A 19,725-nucleotide genomic window follows, 5' to 3' on the forward strand; every position below is an offset into this window, starting at 1 on the left:
GTTACTGATGCCATCACTCGCGATCAGTGGGGAATGCCATTACAGCATGCATTAGGCAGTCAGTGGCTACCACTGCCTGCCTACCTGTCTGTGTGTAGATTGTGGGCCGTTAGTCGAGCAAAAGTACAACTCCCAATAGGTCTTGTATGCAGTAGACACTCGGAGACTGCACGGTGTACCCACTGCACTCCCACTGATGTCATCAGCTGTGCACTCCCACTGATGTCATCAGCTGTGATAAGGATGAGTGGCAAACAATCCTCGATGCCACACAAAACATGTGTCTGCCCACGTAAAGATTAGCAAAATGCCACCATCAAAAAGGCTTTCTCTTGGGCTAAACCTTTCTTGATGGCCTGTGGAGGTGGGGTTATAGGTCATGATGCGGCTGCGCTTTGCCGTTGCCTGTTATTATTATGTTATCTGTTGAGCGCGGGCCTGGCTTCGAGAAGCATGGAGCGCTTTACAGAGGTATACAACAGTACAGATGCATAACGGAGCGCTTTTCAGAGGTAACAACAGAACAGATATACAGCGAGAGGTAGGATGCAGAGGAGGGGTACAGCTGTGCAGGGTGACGGGGAGGCGACGGACGGACGGCATCTAGCGAGACAAGCTGTGCGGGGACGGCGTGAACTTGGATGACCTTTCCCTTGATGACCCTTGATAGCATTGCCAGTGTTTACTGATAAATACAATGACACTAGTCAAGAAGTAGAACTAATGAGAGTGGAAAGCTTCTTTACTTGTGAGATATTCAATCAGCTCCGTCCTGAATCGGTCGCCCTGGGTGTTCTCAGCGTATGAGACAAGGCCTCCTATGTTTCCAGGAGGTCCCTGCGGTCCCGGAGGTCCAGGTGGACCAGGTCTTCCGGCCACGTATCCCACACCTGGGGGGAAAAGTAAAGAAAAAGGACACAGGACCATTAAACTCATCCATCGCTACTTCATCATTTAGAACTATGAATTTGGGATTGTGACATCTAGGGATACATACTTTCAAGGTAGGCGGCCATGTCCTGTTTGGCGAAGCTAGCCTGGGCAAATCCTGGGACGCCTGGCGGGCCGGGAAGTCCAGGTTGTCCTTGACGTCCGGGAGGTCCTGGTGGGCCCGGTGGTCCAACGATGCCTCTAAATTCAGAAGCTGAAAGAGAACATTTAAACAAACGAAAAAATTAACAAATTGCTAATTTCTCTAAACATGGTTTAGTGACTGAAGCCCATTTGTACCTTGATATCAACTGCAGCCTCTCACTTTGCGATCTGGCGTTCTGAACTTTATTAATCAACCTTTACCCTCGGTCTTTGCCTCGTAACACAGATTCCAGTGTAAACACGAATAATCCTTCACTCTGAATATGGCCACAATATCTTTGAACATACCGTGTCCAATCCTTGCTCTTTTAATCATACACCCTTTGTCATACCCAGACACTGATCCAGCAAACATTCCTAAATTCTCTTAACAGTAGTCGCGCGCACTAGAACTCCAGGAAGCCCATCTTGCTTATGTATAACCCCAGGAAGCCCATCTTGCTTATGTATAACCCCAGGAAGCCCATCTTGCTTATGTATAACCCCAGGAAGCCCATCTTGCTTATGTATAACTCCAGGAAGCCCATCTTGCTTATGTATAACTCCAGGAAGCCTATCTTGCTTATGTATAACTCCAGGAAGCCCATCTTGCTTATGTATAACCCCAGGAAGCCCATCTTGCTTATGTATAACTCCAGGAAGCCTATCTTGCTTATGTATAACCCCAGGAAGCCCATCTTGCTTATGTACAGCTCCAAGAAGCCCATCTTGCTTATGTACAGCTCCAAGAAGCCCATCTTGCTGATGTAAAACTCTGGGAAGCTGATCTTGCTTATGTATAACTCCAGGGAGCCCATCTTGCTTAGCTTATGCATAACTCCTGGAAACCCATCTTGCTTATGTATAACTCCTGGAAGCCCATCTTGCTTATGTATAACTCCAGGAAGCCCATCTTGCTTAGCTTATGCATAACTCCAGGAAGCCCATCTTGCTTATGTATAACTCCAGGAAGCCCATCTTGCTTAGCTTATGCATAACTCCAGGAAGCCCATCTTGCTTATGTATAACTCCAGGAAGTCCATCTTGCTTATGTATAACTCCAGGATGCCCATCTTGCTTATGTATAACTCCAGGATGCCCATCTTGCTTATGTATAACTCCAGGAAGCCCATCTTGCTTATGTATAACTCCAGGATGCCCATCTTGCTTATGCATGCCCAACGATTTCCTTTTGAACCAGGACCTTCATCTCTGAGATTTCTGTTTAGGGGAAAATATTGTTCATGCATGAGAATGAGGCAAGGCGAAAACTGCCACCCTAAGCTTCCGCTGGCCATTTTCCCTGGAAGTGAACAGCTCTTTTTTAATTTATTTTTTTATTGGCCTATAGGCCTTTAAAACAAGATCCTTCTTGACACTTTATCACCCCGTCATCTCATGCGATGAAGATCAGTGGTCTTCCATATGTTGAAAACGACCTTTTCTCAACACCCGCCCCGCCATGTCAATATTCAAAAAAGAGAGAGCTATACATCGTCAACTGTAGTCGCAAGGCATTCTTCAACTTTTTCCAAAAACAAGGTGAACAGCTCTACATTCCCATCATCCATCTACCCGACCGTTCAACTTATTACTAGTGGTCTAGGTATAACATGTGGGCTTTGTTTAAGAATCGGCCATGTCTGCATGCCTGCCTGCCTGCCTCGGAGAACCCATGTCTGGGGTGTGCTTGTGGTCTTCTGTCGAATGAATAAGGACTGGCAGTTCAGACAGGACTGCACCTTTTTGGGGTGGGACCAAGACCAACTTTCTTATGTTTTTTACACTTCTGAATTGGTATGGCATGCGATGGAATGGTAGGCTTGCTACATCAACGGACAGTGGTTATGATTACGTCAAAGCTTTTCCATCTCTAACTCTTCTGCATTGTGAAATGACAGCTAAGGGCATCAGAGATTTGTAATGTTTCAGCAGTTTTATGCAAAACAGTCAATGTGCAGTTAAAAATCACATGAATATGAAACAGTTTGATGCCTTTTTCAAACTAAACAATGACTGATATTTATCGAGTCATTGTAGTGTTCCAAGTTGATGGTGATTAGAAACACAAACGTGTGTACCACGAACATCACAGTTACATTCATTTCCCTTTGTTGAGTGGGTCCCTACCATGCCCAGTTAGTCCAACTTAGGGCATCCTAAATGTGTCCAGATACAAATCTGATTCTGATCAGTGACAGTATGGTTTATGTAAAGCATGCTGATTGGAAAATAAATATGGTCATTTCCTGTGGCACAACAGACACTGAGGTCTATGCATCATGTGTATATCAATGTGTTAATGCCTGAGCCAAACTTGTTGAATATCAATCAGCCCTTCCTTACTTTTCAGTAAAGTGGTGATGTCACCATAAGCAGATCCAGGCAGCCCGCGAGGACCGGGAGGACCAGGGGGACCGGGAACAGCAACAACTTGAGAACCTTAGGAAACAAAGGAAAAATGATAAGCACTCCCTCAGAAAAAATACCTTTTAAGAGTGAGGAAAGGTAGGACATACATCTGGAGGTACTAGAACACTGAGGCCCTCATTACGAGTTCGGCAGTAACCATGGCGCTATTGGCGGTATGGCTGCTGCCGAAATCGCGTCGGAATCGCGTCGGGGTCCGGGTCCTCGGAATGAGGACTTTCCGGGCCATCCCAGACACGGTCCTTCCCCATTCCCATTTCAGCCCCCATAGGGCTGAATGGGAATGGGAGAGGGAGCAAACAACGGGCCATTACGAGATGGCCTGTTGTTTGCTCCCTCTTCCCCTTGCGGGACCCGGTAAGCACGGCAGGTTTTCCCAGGCGTGCTTACCGGGTCCTGCAAGGGGAACTCGTAATGAGGCAGTACGGAGTGAACGGCGCCAGCACCTTTTACGGCACCGTTCACTCCGTACCGCCAGGGTCGTAATGAGGCCCTGAGTCTTCAAAAATCAGATGTTTTTACACCCACCCCATCAGACCCACCTCAGGTGCACACATTAGTCTGACTCACTTTATAACTATGTACCCAAGGTAATCACCAAGACAATGCAGAGAGTAGGACCTTGGGGGTGGACAACAGGTGGAAAGTGTAGGCAGGGAATTGAGATGTCAGTAATGGTTTCAGTGATGTAATGGAACCTGGGTAATAATGACTGGCATGCCTGAGTAAGTCATGTCGCTGTTACCACTTGATATTAATTCTTCACCACTATATATACCACAATAACGCAAAGAAGCATTCCACAGGCAGTCCACTCCACCAAAAGATATTTGTCCTTCCAGCCCAATGAAATATCCCCGGGCTAATATAAATGGTATGTACCAAATTCTAAGGAGCACCGAAGTTGAATCTAGAGAGTGGTTATTGAGAGAACATTCACTAAATGTCAATGGACTGAAGGGACATGTACCAGAGCACCGCGGTACGATATACAGAGTGTAATAGAGGTAGACAGGGACGCCCAAGTAACTGCTCTGCAAATCTCCAGCTGAGGAGATTACACACCAGAGGCACCAAGACCCCCATGGAGCTGACACGTTTCCGGATGGACAAGTGACATGAGCAGATATATCACACAGGAAATTGAAGGATTAATGCAATGACAATGGGTTGCAGGGGATGGTGTATGTGCGTCTTCAGAGGAAATCAGTGGAAATAATTGGTGTAGTAGAAGAGGGAAATAGTAGGATAAGAGAGCCTTTGGGTCCTGATTCCTTGAGATAATGTAATGATAACTAGAAAACGTTTTATAAAAAAAACAATGTTTGCTAAATAAAAACATTGTAAAAAGAAGATTCCCCAGTTTCAAGAACATTGGCAGATCCTGTTGGGGGCATAAACTGAGCGTGGAGGGATGTAGGAAATCAAGATAGGTAAGAGTCATCTTCCAAGCTAGAGATCGAAAAATAGAGAATTGAACCACTAATTCAACATTTCAGAATACAGCCAGCTGGCTCAGGCATTGGAGGAAGCAACCTCAAGCACCACTGATGGACAATATCACCTAGCCCTGTGAATAAGCAGATGTTGATTACTTTTGAATTATCATAACAATTTGCAAAACGCATGTTCAGATTGTCTAATGCTCAAACCCATATGAGTACCACAGGGGGTCCTGGAACAATAACTCTAATCAAATAGGAATCTGGAAGCTGCACTAACACTGGAAACCATCCCTGACCAGTGTGGAAGGTGAACACAGTAAGCCATACAATCCTTCCCCTGCCAACATGTTCATATTATGCCTGGAAAGAGGAACTTGATAACATGCATGTAATGTGCTCAATCTTTACCTAGTCAAGCTTTGCTCTCGATTTTTAATCATATAGGATGATAATGTATGAATTGATGGGGAAGGGGCATGGGCCATATATGATGACAATGTGGGGGTTGATGGGGAGGGTGGGTAAATGATAATGACGTGGGTATTGATGGTGGGGAAGCCTACTCCTGAGACAGGAATGGCACCCGGATGGCAAGAACACGTGTAAGGATGGAAGGAAGAGCTGACGCCCACTCTGTATCTGATGATGGTAACAGCAGAACGATTCTGCACAAACAACATTTGCAGCCGTTGCAAAGAGAGGTGTACTGTGGCTCTGGCTTCCTGGAAGTGGGAAGTGCAGGTGTGAGAGGATCCGTGGCAGGACCAAGTGACGACTAAATGAAGAGAGGTCCTGACAGGCTGGTGCCTCAGCGAAACAGGGGCAGCTTGAGTTGCCTCACCACCTGTGCCTGACGAAGCCACAACCGTATCGATTTCCTAGGGGCACGACCTTTCGGAAAACTCAATATTTCCCAGTACGGCAGCCCGGCTTTAAGAAATAAATTGTCCATTCTTGTGCAAGCTTTAGTCGTCACAGATCATCCTCTGTGTTCACATTGTGTCTGTGCCGCATTGCAGTAGAAGGAGTGGCCCAATGCATCTAACATTAGAGACAACACTGAAAATTCAAGAAGTCATTTGCCTCCATGCGTCTCTCCAGCAGAGCTGACAACTGTGACCGGGCATGTGAGACAGTGGCCTTAGCAATGGACGCAGCCTGGGGCTAAAGCGAATGGTAATTTATACAACACTCCGGGACATGTGCAAATGTGTATTCCCTTTGCACATTGGCGAGTAATGGATTAGGGCATTACTTTGCGTGGTATTGATGTGCAGGTTATCATGTTGCCTTTCTGCTTGGCGGGTATGAACGAGTGGAAAGGAAATGTCCTTCATCGCTGTTTACGCCAACCATCTCCTGGACAACTGTGCGTAGCTGATTGTGCTTCACACAGTCTTTTAGACAGGATAGCTCTGTATCCTGTGTGTAGTACATAGTACATTGCTTTTGGCTAATGTATTTTTTCCGACATCCATATGCCTCAAAACCACAGAATCTACTGACACAGTAGTTGTGTTACCTGGATCTATCACACAATCAAAATCACGCTTTTTGGGTTTCTTGGATATATCTTTTTCATGTGTCTTTTAATACTTTCTTTGCTTGTTCTTTTTTTAATAAGATCAGCTTTTGCCTTCCTTTACTTTTTGAACGAAAGTGTTTTAGTGCAAAAAAAAAAGAGGACACTTTCTATTCTTTGTAAACAATCACCATTTAAAATCCTCTTTCTACAAATGCTTGCCTATGTGTGCTGGGCACTCCTGCTTAGGGTGATTAAGGCTCATGCAAAGACAGTTTTCCAAAAGAAGCCTAGATGATATCGAGGGTTGCCTTTAGGAGGGAGGGTTGGGGAGGGAGTAGGTGCGTGTTTCATCAAATAATCTTTAAGGAGCATAGAATGCGCAAGCCCATTTAGGAATGTAATGAGTTATAGGGAGAAAAAAGTATTCTGTGAGGATGAACTGCATATTTGAAACATATTTTGCAGTGAAACTGATGCTATAAAACATTTATCCTCACACCACTCCTTAATTTGAATTTGTCACAATTGAAGTGGGGCTTAACTTCCATGTCACTATGGCACACAGAGTAGACCATATTGACGAGGAGTGAACATGTAATTTGATTGTGCTAAAACATACTTGAATCAATTCACAAACCATCAAGGAAATGCCTATAGTTCTCACTTCCGACATATGTTTAACATACATTTTAAGTAGTATGGAGACCAAAACCTCGACTTTCTATGGATTCTTTAAACTTCTGCTATAAATCCATTACTGTGCAGATTGCTAATGAGAAATTGCGATAAAAGCCCTTTGGCCAAGCAATATATGGGAAGTGCCTTCTTATGAGATCTTAAAAGCCCAAGGTGTGCTGAAGATTTAGGCTACATCAAGTGATATGTGATTCACTCTTCTACTCAAAATGATGACTTCAGTCAGGAGAGAATATTGGTGGAAGCAGCCGGTTAAATGAACATCATAAACATCATGAAGAAACCATGGTCCTTAGTTATGGATTATGGAGAACCATGGGTAGCGGTAGTTTGTTAGTAAGCATAACAACCCAGACTCGTCTTCTATTGCGTGCAAAGAAAACCTCTCCTGAGTGAAAACTCTATTACAAGAATTCTTCAATGAAAAACTGAGCTCTCTATGCATTAATATGTCACTGAATTTCAGGGCACTGATGGCATCTGGCGAGACACACCCTGGATCGGTAGGAAATGCATATGTGATCAAGATGCTCCGGTATTTGCTGTTTTGTGCTCCCTATCAGGACTCATTTTTTCTTGTTTATAAATACTTACAAGAAACAGCACATCATAATAATATATTTCTTCATAATGTGTTTAATTCCCAATTTCTTCCACTTCTAAGCACTGAAAATACAAGTGTTGTTATGATCCAATATAACGGTACTCAAATTAGCACCATCTGAAGGTAGAACAGATGAAGGTTTCGAACTCACCAAATACTGGCTGGCCCCATGTGATAGGAGAACGCTTAACTTGTGAGCTGTCCACCTGGACAGATGTGTGCTGACTTCTTTTCATAAATATTTTAGGTTTTGTTGATTTAAATGATCATCAGACAGACTGTTTGTAAATGTGACAGTGGTCTCCAAGATTCCTTTCTATGTTTCTTCATCCATAGACTGAGAACAATACTCTTAGGATGGAAACCAGAAGGTGTGCCCTCTACTCCATTCAGAAGGTGTGCCCTCTACTCCATTCAGAAGGTGTGCCCTCTACTCCATTCAGAAGGTGTGCCCTCTACTCCATTCAGAAGGTGTGCCCTCTACTCCATTCAGAAAGTGTGCCCTCTACTCCATTCAGAAGGTGTGCCCTCTACTCCATTCAGAAGGTGTGCCCTCTACTCCATTCAGAAGGTGTGCCCTCTACTCCATTCAGAAGGTGTGCCCTCGACTCCATTCAGAAAGTGTTCCTGTGTTGTATAAGTGTTTGGTAGTCTCATTATACTGCACAGTGGAAACCTGCCTTATCTGAAACCAGCTTTGTACTTCTGGCCCGACTAATGCATCTTATGACACTTTTGGAAACATTTAAATGATGACATGGACCGTTCATATGCACATACATATCCTACCTTTTCCCAATATATTGCCTCTCACTAACATTCTCTTTTAGAAGTTGGCGATACATGGCTATTTTGCATTGAGTTGTCCTGTTGCACCCTGTTATAAATTGTATGTTTTGTAAAGGGCTATCTTTTACTGCATATTGAGTTTTTCATTTAGATATATCTTGCTAACTACACTTCTTCACTAGAGAATGGTGTGTCTATTTGTACACAAACAAGACTGTGTTTTTCATTCTTTTGCATTTGAAAAAGACAAAAACCTAAATACTCTGTACCATTCCATCAAAACATAATTCATTTGGGCTGCTTCAGTATGATTTTGAAGATTAAATGATGCATATGATCTTATCTATGTATACTTTGAAAGATGAAAGCCACACAATAAAGGTTTTTGATGAACATATCCTTACTGCCCAGGAAGGTTACAACTCGGTTAGCTAGATCTTCATAGTCCAGTGCCACAGTTCCAACGCCAAGAGATCCCGGAGGCCCAGGCGGACCTGGGGGACCCTGTAGGAATTGACGCACTTCAGGTCCTGAAATATATGAAATCACAACATCAGGTTCTTGTTCTGGTATTTTTGGGAAACAATTCATTTAATACGTTTTGCAGAGTGTAAAATGCTGAAGGAGCCTGGAAGCCAGCCGATGCGTCTTGAATTTAAATCCATGGGCCAAATTATTAATGTTCTCATGTATTGCTGCATGCTGTAAAAATTAACTGTTTTCTGACTTTAATGTTCGAATCGCAGTGATGTATAATTGATACTTAACTTATGGAAACCACAACATTTGACTCAGGTATGCAAATGGCAACAAAATGCAACCGCTTTAAATCCAATTTTATCAAGTAGATGTCAGATGTACACGGACAGAGGTTTGTCACTAAGCCCATTGCTTATCTAGATACCAATGTAGATCCCCCAATCTTTTCAGGTATTCTTTCTTAATGACATTTAAAGATAATGCCACACTGCCTTTGTTGTTGATATCTATGAGGTTGGATCGGATTTATTGGCTCACAGAATAGTAAAATCCAGTCAGGTTTTCAGGCTACCCACAATGAACATGCATGAGGCAGATTAACATGCAATGAGACTCAGCATGTCATATTTGCATATTGATTCAGCAGTTTAAAAATCTGCTGGATTTCACTATTCGGTGGGTCGAAGAGGCAAACAGTATTGGCACAGCCAAAGGGAAAGCACTGAAGCGGAAGGGTGTTAAAAATCAGGATAATATTAGGACATTGTACTTTTAAGAGGGAATGATGATCTAAGGACTAATCTGCTTGAGTTCAGTCATTGAGAGCAGCAGTACAACCCGGAAATACTATGCAGAACCGTGTTCAAGTGTTAGATAAAACAGCATGTAACATACACTTTGTTTGCAGCTGTGAATTTTGAATAGGTCAGGAGACAAACATGCGAATTCCCTGACGTCTCCTTTGCTATTGGGCATCAAGCTTCCGAGGGTACAAAGAAGAACTGGGGTCAATTTCTACACATACCCTATATCATTTTGGACTTCTGGCAGTCAGTTCCCTAGTGACCGAAATCTCCCTTAAGCAGATGCCACAGCAGTGTTAAGACATGAGGACAGAAGCACAGCACCTGGGCCTTATTTCTGTCTCACATTGAAAGTGCTTCCAATGGCCTGTAGTGATGTATTTCTCTAATAATCAGTGCATGTGTAAAAGAGGTGTATGATCAGTCACGCTTAACAGATTTGAAAGAGTGAATAGTCTCTGGTTCATTTGTTATTAATGTTGGTGATGTTCCATCCATCAGTTTGTTTACCCAAAATGTGTTTTAATTGCAGCCGGGCAAAATGTGTTTCGCATGTAAGGACGCATGCTTCTTCAGGGTAGCTTTGTTTGAATATGGTTCTTAGGAGCCATGTGAACAATGCAGTGCCCTTGTCTCTAGGTGGGTGACTGATTGTACCCCCCTTTTTCATATTGCGATCATAAACTAAAGGAGCAATATGGTCCCAGGTACAAACCGGGTGCATGCTTGCTTAGTGGTAGGCGTGGATGACGTCGCAACAGGCTAATGCTGATCTTTTTTTTAATGTTCACCCAAAAACCATTTTGCTGCTTCAGCACGCTGGCAATACGACTTTTCCAACAATACACAAAATTGTGTCATTTTAAGCGTACTGACGTGATTAATTCCACTTAAAAAGGGTAATTGAATGCTAATAACAAAGCCTTTAAAACATGACGGTTTAAACTTACTCTGTAATATTGCCACGATTTCCTCATAGGAGCCTGAGGGTCCAGGAGGGCCAGGTGGTCCTGGCAAGCCATCAGCTAAACCGGAACCTAGAACAAATATACACTTAACTGTAATGTGCATGTTATGCAAGAGTGCAAGAACCACACAGCAAGCTTGAGCAGTACGAACCAGACTGATAAACCTAATAAGGGGGTGGCAATGGATGACTGAGCAGTGGTTTTCATATACACACTTGTGACATTATTGTGAATTTAGTTCATGATAATGATATCAAATCATCAACAGACCATGCGATCTTACCTTAATTCTGCTTAAGCAGAAATTGGTGGCGCAGTGTGCATCAGAAAAGCTACCAGATAAAACCATCCAATGCACGGAGGAGGAATGGGGAAAGATTTGGAATAGGGCCCACAAGGCATCGAAATGCACGACCATTAAAGAACCGGCCTATAAAACTTCTTGCAGGTGGTGTCTGACCCCACAGCGTATACATAAAATGAACTCGCAGTGGCACCCCTATGTGGGAGAAAATGAGGGCGTATGGGCGATCTTGGGCACATGTGGTGATCTTGACCTAAACCCCAGTTCTTTTGGAGAGAAATACTGGAGCACATCAAAGAGATAATGGGGGTGCAACTCCCCGATTCCCTAGTGGTGATCCAGCTTGGTGCTATTGCAAAAGACAGGTTGGCTGAAAGTGGGGCCAGGGCGACCCTATAGCACATTTGTTGAAGGCGGCCAGCATGACGCTGGTCGAAGGATGGAAAACTGCGGATGGCCCAGTGTTGGCCTGGTGATGGGTCAAGATTTGGGGGGTCTTGGCGATGGAGAAGGTATGAGCATTAGCCACTGGTGTATATCAGAAATTCCTTAAAGTGTGGTTTGCTTTTCACAAATATGTCAGAGATGGGGAACAGCAATTTCATAAACCAGGGGCGCTTAATAACTTCACCATGTTGTGAGTAAAAGAGGGGCGCACTCAGAGGAGTGCAGGATACTATGTCCGACTGACGTGCACCATGGGTCTGATGCTAAGCCATACTAGTTCTTAGGCTTTGCAGTTGTGTTACCTGCGGGTGAGTGGGGGTTAACTGGTTCACTAAAACCTTCATTGGCACTGAGGAAATACACGATGACAGATGTCACTCCTACTGTTCATTTCTATTGTTTACCTTTAATTTTGCCTTCTGGAAGCTTTGTCAATGGAATTCATTGTATCAAATGGCACAAATGATGATGAACTAATAAATACAAGTTTTTAAAAACACAAAAAAATCCAATGCAAAGGAGAAATCTACATTTCCTTTACAGACAACCCAAAGGGGCCAACTTTATCTATTGTCGGCATTCTTGAGTCTGAACCTCCAAATTCCCAAGTGCACCAGAAGAGGGTCTGAAAGGCACCCATCAGGATTTGACTATTTAGTATGGTAAAACTGCAGAAGATAAGTAAAAATAAACTGAGTTCTCTTTTCCCCCAGTTCCCATGCCCGAGTCTAGCGGCAGTCCTGCGAGTCGCCGATTTTGCACGGACAAGCTTGCGACCACAATAGCTGGTAGCAGCAGAATCCCTGCCGGGTACGTGGTCAGGTGGAGGACACCAGGTGAGAGGTAGGAACCCGCCGTCTTCTAATACCCTTTTCTAAATTGGATCAAAAGAGCTTAAGTGGAGTGCCGTTAAGACATATACATCCACCCTAACAAGTGATCTTGATTCGCTCTGAGGGCATATACACTGATGTCCTAATTGTGGAGAGGGCAGGGATTCCAGGAACGCCGGGCAAAATATGTGTTTACCCCCTGGTGACGGGCAAAGGGCGTGAGCACTCCAAAAGGTTAGATATTAGCATATTATTTTGACTGGGAAAAATGGATGTGAGGTAGAGTTGAACCAGCTATATGTTTTTCACCTGTAATTTACAGGGTGCACACAACTCTCAGCAGCAGACACATGACTCTTTGCGATATCTTATCGGGTTTTTACTTATCACCAGAACTGAAATCACTGCTTTCCATGCCGCTACATGGCACATGCTCACAGGATAGTTCAGGGGCAAAGCAATCACATTGGATACAAGATGATGCTGTGAAGCATGGGTTTGATCCGTGGCTGAGTGTTGAGATGCTGGCGAGTGGGCAGTGGGGAGTGGGGGTGGGGGGGTGTTGAGTGGGGAGTTCAGCATGATCACCAACAATAATAAGAACAGATACATAATAAACCTGCTTGGAATAAGACCTCTGCCCCACACTCCACCTCTCACCGCTGAACCATCGCTAAAGGAATTGCTGTTCGTTTTGGGGCTCCATCATGTGGTTTAAGTTGAGTGCCATTTTATTGTACACCATTCTTTTATAATTTGGACCTTTTCATGGTTTATCCTCTGAATATACCCATATTTAGAAGTCTTCTTCCACGTAATCTCCTAGAAGGTCATGCGTGGTAAATGCTGTGAACACCATGATAAACAGCAGGGCTGCTGCTCTCTTTTTCAAGTGGTCCTGAGCCGGTTTGAAGTAGCTCAGGATGGTAAGTTGTCACACTTTATATTGTCTTGCATGCAGTGCCTGTTGCGACACTGCATAACAGATGGTACATTTTCTCAACTCAATGCCACTCATTTTATTTTGCATTGACCCGGACAGGATTCAAACCTGTGACTTGGGGGTGGTACATAGTCCCCGGCAGGTAGTGCTTAACTCACCGAGCATTCCCACCTGTTTCCCTACAGTACCAATCTTGGAAAAGGCATATGAAGCCCAATAGTCGTATCCTGGAAGAAATTCCAGCTGACAAGTTACAAAGGGTTTCAATTCGATCCAGTTTCTGGCATGTGAATTTTGGGATATTTATAACGCACCTAATATTCAGCGGTTTCTAAGCGCGGACTCGGGGATCGAACCTGTGTTGCTCTGCGTCGTCTTCCTGCCAAGGCAAGCACGTTGCCCCTGAGCTATCCTCCTGAGCTATGTCTACAGAGCCTGTACACAGACGATGTCCATTGATTCCATCTGTGTCTTAGAATTTGTTACTGGTTTTGAAGGGATCTATTGCTTCCAGTTGGTAATTTTATTCAACCGCTACATTCCCTCTGGCCACTGGACTTACATGGTCTACTGATCAAAGCCCATATGTGCTGAATAGATCCAGCAGAAACCATGGGCAATCAATTGGTCAACTGGAATGCAGCGATGGCTACTTGATGCGCTTGTGATGCCCCTCCCCCGCATGTAAACATTTTTCGCAAATGTACTTCGAATTTGTGCAACACCTTGGACCTCCCTTAAGTGCAAGCAATGCCTATTGCATCTTTTGTGGAGATTGGTGATGACAATGTCAATAGTGTGCTGTGCAAATGATACAGGAAGTGCAAAGCTTACTTCTTATGTGTGTCATAACACGGCTAGCCAGCTCAGCATAATCCAAAGACAGTCCACTGTCTCCAGGGGGTCCGGGTGGACCCTGGGGGCCAACCAAGTAACTCCTAATATTTTCGTCTGGGGGGACATGAAGGCAAACACAGAGTTAGATCGTCTCCCCTTAAGCAGTCAATGGTAAATATACAAATGCATATTGATACTTCATTGCAGAATAACAATGTCTATGCCACTGCCAAACCTTTCCTGCCATGTTTCAGCAAAATATTTCCTGAAATTCAATTTTATAACTTTTCCTGATATTGCAGTGCAAAATATTCGTTGATATCCAACTACAAAACAGATCCAACTATTCCCCTGCTAATATTTCTTGATATTATATTTCAAACCATTTCCTGGTACTTCACGGCAAAATATTGACACATTTCCCCCCCACAAAATATGTACTGATATTTCACTGATGCATATGGAGAAATCTTTCCCTAAGTAATATTTCCTGATATTTCACCTCAAAATGTTTCCTAATGTTCTGCTACAAATTATTTCCCCATATTTACTATTTTCTGATATTACACTATAACATAGTCCCCACTGCGAAATATTTCCTGATACATTCTGATGCAAAAATGTACTCTGCTACTTTGGCTGTGCAAGGTAAAGCAGACAAATAATAAGGTTTCTGGGCAGCCATTTTGTTTCTGCCCCAGTTTAGCCAGTGCCCCGAACTAAGTGATCCATACAGCTAGGAGACAATTCCATCTTGATTATAGGTGGCAGGAAACTGAATAGATGTTATTCTCCCGCACACCCCATGCTCCCAATCCCGCACCCCCCCCCCCCCCCCCGTCCAATCCTCACGTCCACGTCCCGGTTTCAATCTCCAGCAGCCGCTGCCAATTAGCTACATGTAAATAAATAAATCGGCACAGTAAGAGAACTGAAACATGAGGCGTGCAGCAGTGAGGGTGGAGGTGAGAGGTGGGGGGATAGTTCTTTCCTCAGATCCCCTGCACTCACTCATTTCAATCCTGGTATCTGAAAAAAGAATCACCTGCCCAAACCGAGATGTTTTTAGACTTGCGTATCCTAAAACTATAGCACTCCTTTTAAGCTCTTTCACACTGACACAGGCAGCATTTACAAATAAATCAGCCTTTTGTGATTAAGAGGGAAAAGAAACACCTTTTTCCTTACTCTGAAGATACTCTGCAATGTACTGCTGAACTTCTTGGGAGCCTCGACCTGGAGGACCGGGTAGGCCAGGGGAACCAGGAGGGCCTGGTGGTCCCGGGCTTCCCCTGCCACCTGCTGCGGAACCTTAGGAAACAGAAACATAACAAAAAGTAATACATTGCTGTACGACAGGAACCGATTAAGTGACAGATCATGACATTTCTAAGTGGTAAGTACAGAGCATGAACCAGCAATAAATATTGCCTTATTTTCCCAGCCCAAGTTGAGTGGTGTAACAGGGATCACTCTCACACACACTCATTTTACTCACTCACCCACCCATCCAACACACTCACCCAACCCATAAACACAGCCTACTTCAGGATTATGAGTTTTGGTCAAATGCCAACTCAGTGAATTATTTGTACCACTATTTCTTTGACTACAAATAGGTAAGTGGTGGGTTGGGGTTACCTGTATGAAAGGAGGGTAAAGGGGGCATGCAAGGGTGTCCCCCACATTTTACCATAATAAATTGGGTGATAAAGTGGAATTCAGTGAGTTGAAATTTGGCAAATTCACAAAGATCGTCTGCTTCTTCCTTTCGGAACCAAGGATCGCGGGTGATCATTTTGGTGGTAGGTTCCATACGTTCATGCAAAAAGCACACAGTGCTTCCAAGCTTACTGCATAATTGTAAGATGGCAAAGTCATTTAGGTTCCCTCTTGTAAACATGTCATTTGATATGAAGAGGTTTAATTGGGTCAAGGAGTGAATGATGTCATGTTAGGTCTCAGGAGCCAGCCGGGATCACCAAAGGAATATGACGCAATCTTTATAGTAGATGGTACAGGATGGGCTCAAGTGAAATGGGCTTTTTTTCAACAGATAGGCCGATTTATATTGGTCTTCTTTCGGTTTTGAATATTCGCAAGGTTTGCGGTATGTTCTTTGTGTGATATATTTAAGATTCCACCAGAAACCATTGTCTCCTTACCACGGGATCCTCCTGGAATTCCGGGAGCTCCAGGAACACCAGCTTCACCTAAACAAGAAATGAATTACTGTTAATCCAAACCATTTACCTGAGGCGTGACATTTCTTTCACCATCGGTTGTATTCGTTGGATCACGTATAATGTTTAAAACAGACTTACTGCTATCATATGTTAAAGCATTTATTCTAATTGTGGCTAATTCCAAGGATTTGCACATCACAGAGTTATCTTATCGAATATTATTTTATCGATAACAATGAGACTTGAGGGGTACTGGTTTGGTCTTTCAAAATCTAATTTTGTTTTGGTTTTGGAAGGACTGAAAAAAGAGCAAATGTTTGTCAATTGATTTACTTATAAACAAAAATCTGAAGTTTCTATGGTTGGTCACTGAAGGATAGTTGTTATATCCGGTGTCGTCTGGTAGTTCAATCAATCTAAACTCATGTATAGCTCTGAGAGCGGCCAATAAACAGAAGTTCAGTTTCACAAAATTGAAGCGGGTAGGACATAAGCCATTGAACTATTGAAATAAAGATAGGCGTGCAATTGAACAACCAGACACCACGTTCCCAAGATAATAACATGGAAAAGTGTTTCTAATGCCCCAAGATGATTGATTACATGTTTCCTAGATTATAAGGGGAATATTTTGGGTGGAGGGGAGCATCATCCAAATTGGTAATCAAAAGTCTATAGCATGGGAATTGTATGGATATGTTACTATAAACCAATAAAAGGAAATACAACCCCCGGCCCCAATCTATTTGGGATAATGCTTTGGTAGTAAATGACATCATTTCCATCTCTCACTTGTCATTTACAGCAGCTCTGCTGCATCGTCGCCCATTGTGCACACGCTTTCAACAATCATTGAGCACGGTGTACTTAGGTGATTTTGGACAGCATGTGTGGTCATTCAGTAAGACCAGGATGTCGCCAGAGAACTAACAATAAGGGTTTCTTGTAGGAGGGAAACAAGAGGTTAAAATGGTCCACCCTGCTTTCTACTAATGGGAGACCTCTTCGTGGCATATTGGTAAGTAGTTGGTGTATAGACTTTGGCAGTGATGTAGCGCTGTGGCGCATGACTGTTGTCCAGGTGCTCATAGAGGATGTTGTTAAAGGAAGGTTATGGATACAATTGGATCAAATGCTGTAGTATAAATTATCAACTTGCTTTGTAGTATTTGTATGAACCTCGTATTCTCAGCAACTAATATGTTAAGCAGCCATTTTGTTTTTTAGGCATTTATAGCAACCTCTTTAGCATGCTGAGGAGCCATCTTGTTGTTTCCGAATGTTATACTAACCTCTTTCTCCTGGAGGTCCTGGGGGTCCGGGGTTTCCTGGAGGTCCCACTGGTCCAATGATTGCTTGACCTAAAAGTTAGTAATGTCAAATGAGAACTGTGTGAGTACAATGCAGTTTAAGCAAATCTCAAGGTTCATGGCAGTTTATCTTTTGCTTAAAAGAACATTCTGCACAGGCTGGTAAGCTTTGGTTGCACTGACCTTCACGCCCTGGGGATCCTGGGAGGCCTGGCTGACCTGGGTCACCTATCAAACAAAACACAAACGCATTACACATATAAACCTCCGATCAATTACCCAATGGTAGCATACAACTATCTAGCAATTACACATGACAAACTCAGAAGGAAACCCAGTTTACCTGGCAATCCTGGTCCACCTGGCACTCCTGGGGCACCTATAAAAAGGAAGAGCATTTTGGGTGATGTGCATTTGTATATGTAGTATGTAAAACATATTCCCTAGAACAAGCAGGACAGCTCTCTTTAGGGTGAGGTTAAGGCTAAATGGAATATGGATGTTCTGATTCACTAATGACACACAAGAGCTCAAAGAAACAATGGAATTACCTGCAATTATGAAAAATCCCCCACAGTTACTAAGTTGTGGCTTAAGCATTGCCACCAATCAGTAGTTAGTATTCTCTGGAAGCCTTTGGAGTGGAATGGGGAATGCCCCGGTGCAGCTCCCAGACATGGTGTTCCTAAGACTAAAGCTGGCCTCACGATGAGGCTCAATAAAGCCACAATGCATCTGGGGTTGTTTATATTCTCACATGATGTGGATGTGTCCTAGCATTTTGAGCCAGACTCCCCCATTAGGGGTCTTTGACTGCAATTTTTTTGCAGAAAAAAACTCATTGAATTTGTTTGGGGGGGGGGGGTTAGAAAAATATATATATATTGGGTGAGGGTGTTCGGAGATATATGAAAAATTAAAGGGGATGGGGAGATTGGGGGACCCCCCCGAAAATAAAATAAAAAATGTGATGAGTTGTTTTTGTAAAAAAATCCACGGTAAAAAAGCCAGAGAAAAAACATCCCGCGATGAAATGACATGGAACCGCCGACCCAAGACTGATTTACATATGATGTCCTCTTCATTAATGGCACATACACATTACAAGTTGATGACCGCCAATAACTTAATGTCTAACATCTATGATGTTAAGGCTCTCTAAGAACTCTACAAGAATCACACATCCAGAGAGACTTTTCAAAAAAGAATTTCTGGCTTTTAAGGTATTTTCCTGCTTTATGCCCATCTTTACAATGTGCTACAGTTGGAAAATACACTGTTACAATATTTCTGCACTGTACTGAACCCTCTACATAAAGGGAAGGTGTTCAATTACACTTCTGCTAGCATCACTAGAGCCTGAATGGAAATTCAAGATTGTAGGCATTGTGTGCGTGAATTAGTCTTACAATGGCACACCTACCAATCGGGTGTTTCGGAAAGTTGCAACTATTTTGAGGGAATTAATCTGTGAGAAACATGTTGTTGGGCGTATTGTATCTCTACCCAGATGACGTGTAATGTGAGATGTATCAATGTCGGAGCTATTAACAAAGCAGTTTTAAGATTATTGTGCTCCTTAATATTACAAAAATACCTATATACTCGGGTGGAATATCCACATGATGCCAGAATGTCTTAGAACGCAGACCTACCTGGGTCTCCTTTGATGCCATCTTGGCCGGGTGGACCGGGCGGCCCTGCAAAGAAGGTCTCTGCAATAATGGAAAAGGTTTGTGAGTTATGAATGCAGACATGTAATACTTATAATAATAATAATAGTAATATGGATACTATTGATAGCGCATATATTTATTTAAGCATGTATTAGGCTAGGCACCTGTACAACCAATGGTGCTTCAAGGCGCCACAAGGCAAAGTGTGTGTGGGGGGGAAGCAAGGGGAGTAAATAACAATGGCAACAGTAAATATACAATTGTGGTCCTACTAGGCCTTGTGACATTCAGACTTGCAAGTGTAGTGCAGTGAAGAGAAGTGCATGGCTAGTGAAGGTAGAGGGCGAGGTATGGGAAAGTACTGGTGGGAACCCA

The 19,725-nt window shown here is 43.3% G+C and overlaps 1 protein-coding gene across 2 annotated transcripts in view; it reads right to left on the minus strand.

The window, feature by feature from the left end:
* The window catches only part of COL17A1 (collagen type XVII alpha 1 chain), a 200,275-nt gene that overhangs the window by 17,874 nt on the left and 162,676 nt on the right, over positions 1–19,725 (minus strand). Inside the window, exons 41-52 of one of the 2 annotated variants that reach the window (XM_069611740.1) lie at positions 19,330–19,389; positions 18,018–18,053; positions 17,858–17,902; positions 17,657–17,725; positions 16,344–16,391; positions 15,367–15,489; positions 14,176–14,292; positions 10,797–10,883; positions 8,968–9,093; positions 3,421–3,516; positions 998–1,144; positions 747–890 (exon numbers count right to left, since the gene is read on the minus strand). In XM_069611740.1, coding sequence (XP_069467841.1) covers positions 747–890; positions 998–1,144; positions 3,421–3,516; positions 8,968–9,093; positions 10,797–10,883; positions 14,176–14,292; positions 15,367–15,489; positions 16,344–16,391; positions 17,657–17,725; positions 17,858–17,902; positions 18,018–18,053; positions 19,330–19,389 — 1,098 coding nt within the window. Of the gene's footprint in view, positions 1–746; positions 891–997; positions 1,145–3,420; positions 3,517–8,967; positions 9,094–10,796; positions 10,884–14,175; positions 14,293–15,354; positions 15,490–16,343; positions 16,392–17,656; positions 17,726–17,857; positions 17,903–18,017; positions 18,054–19,329; positions 19,390–19,725 lie in introns of both variants that reach the window. The other variant, XM_069611739.1, reaches the window with a different exon arrangement.

This window comes from Ambystoma mexicanum, chromosome 8, assembly GCF_040938575.1.
Source record: "Ambystoma mexicanum isolate Mex_15411 chromosome 8, UKY_AmexF1_1, whole genome shotgun sequence".
NCBI lineage: Eukaryota > Metazoa > Chordata > Amphibia > Caudata > Ambystomatidae > Ambystoma > Ambystoma mexicanum.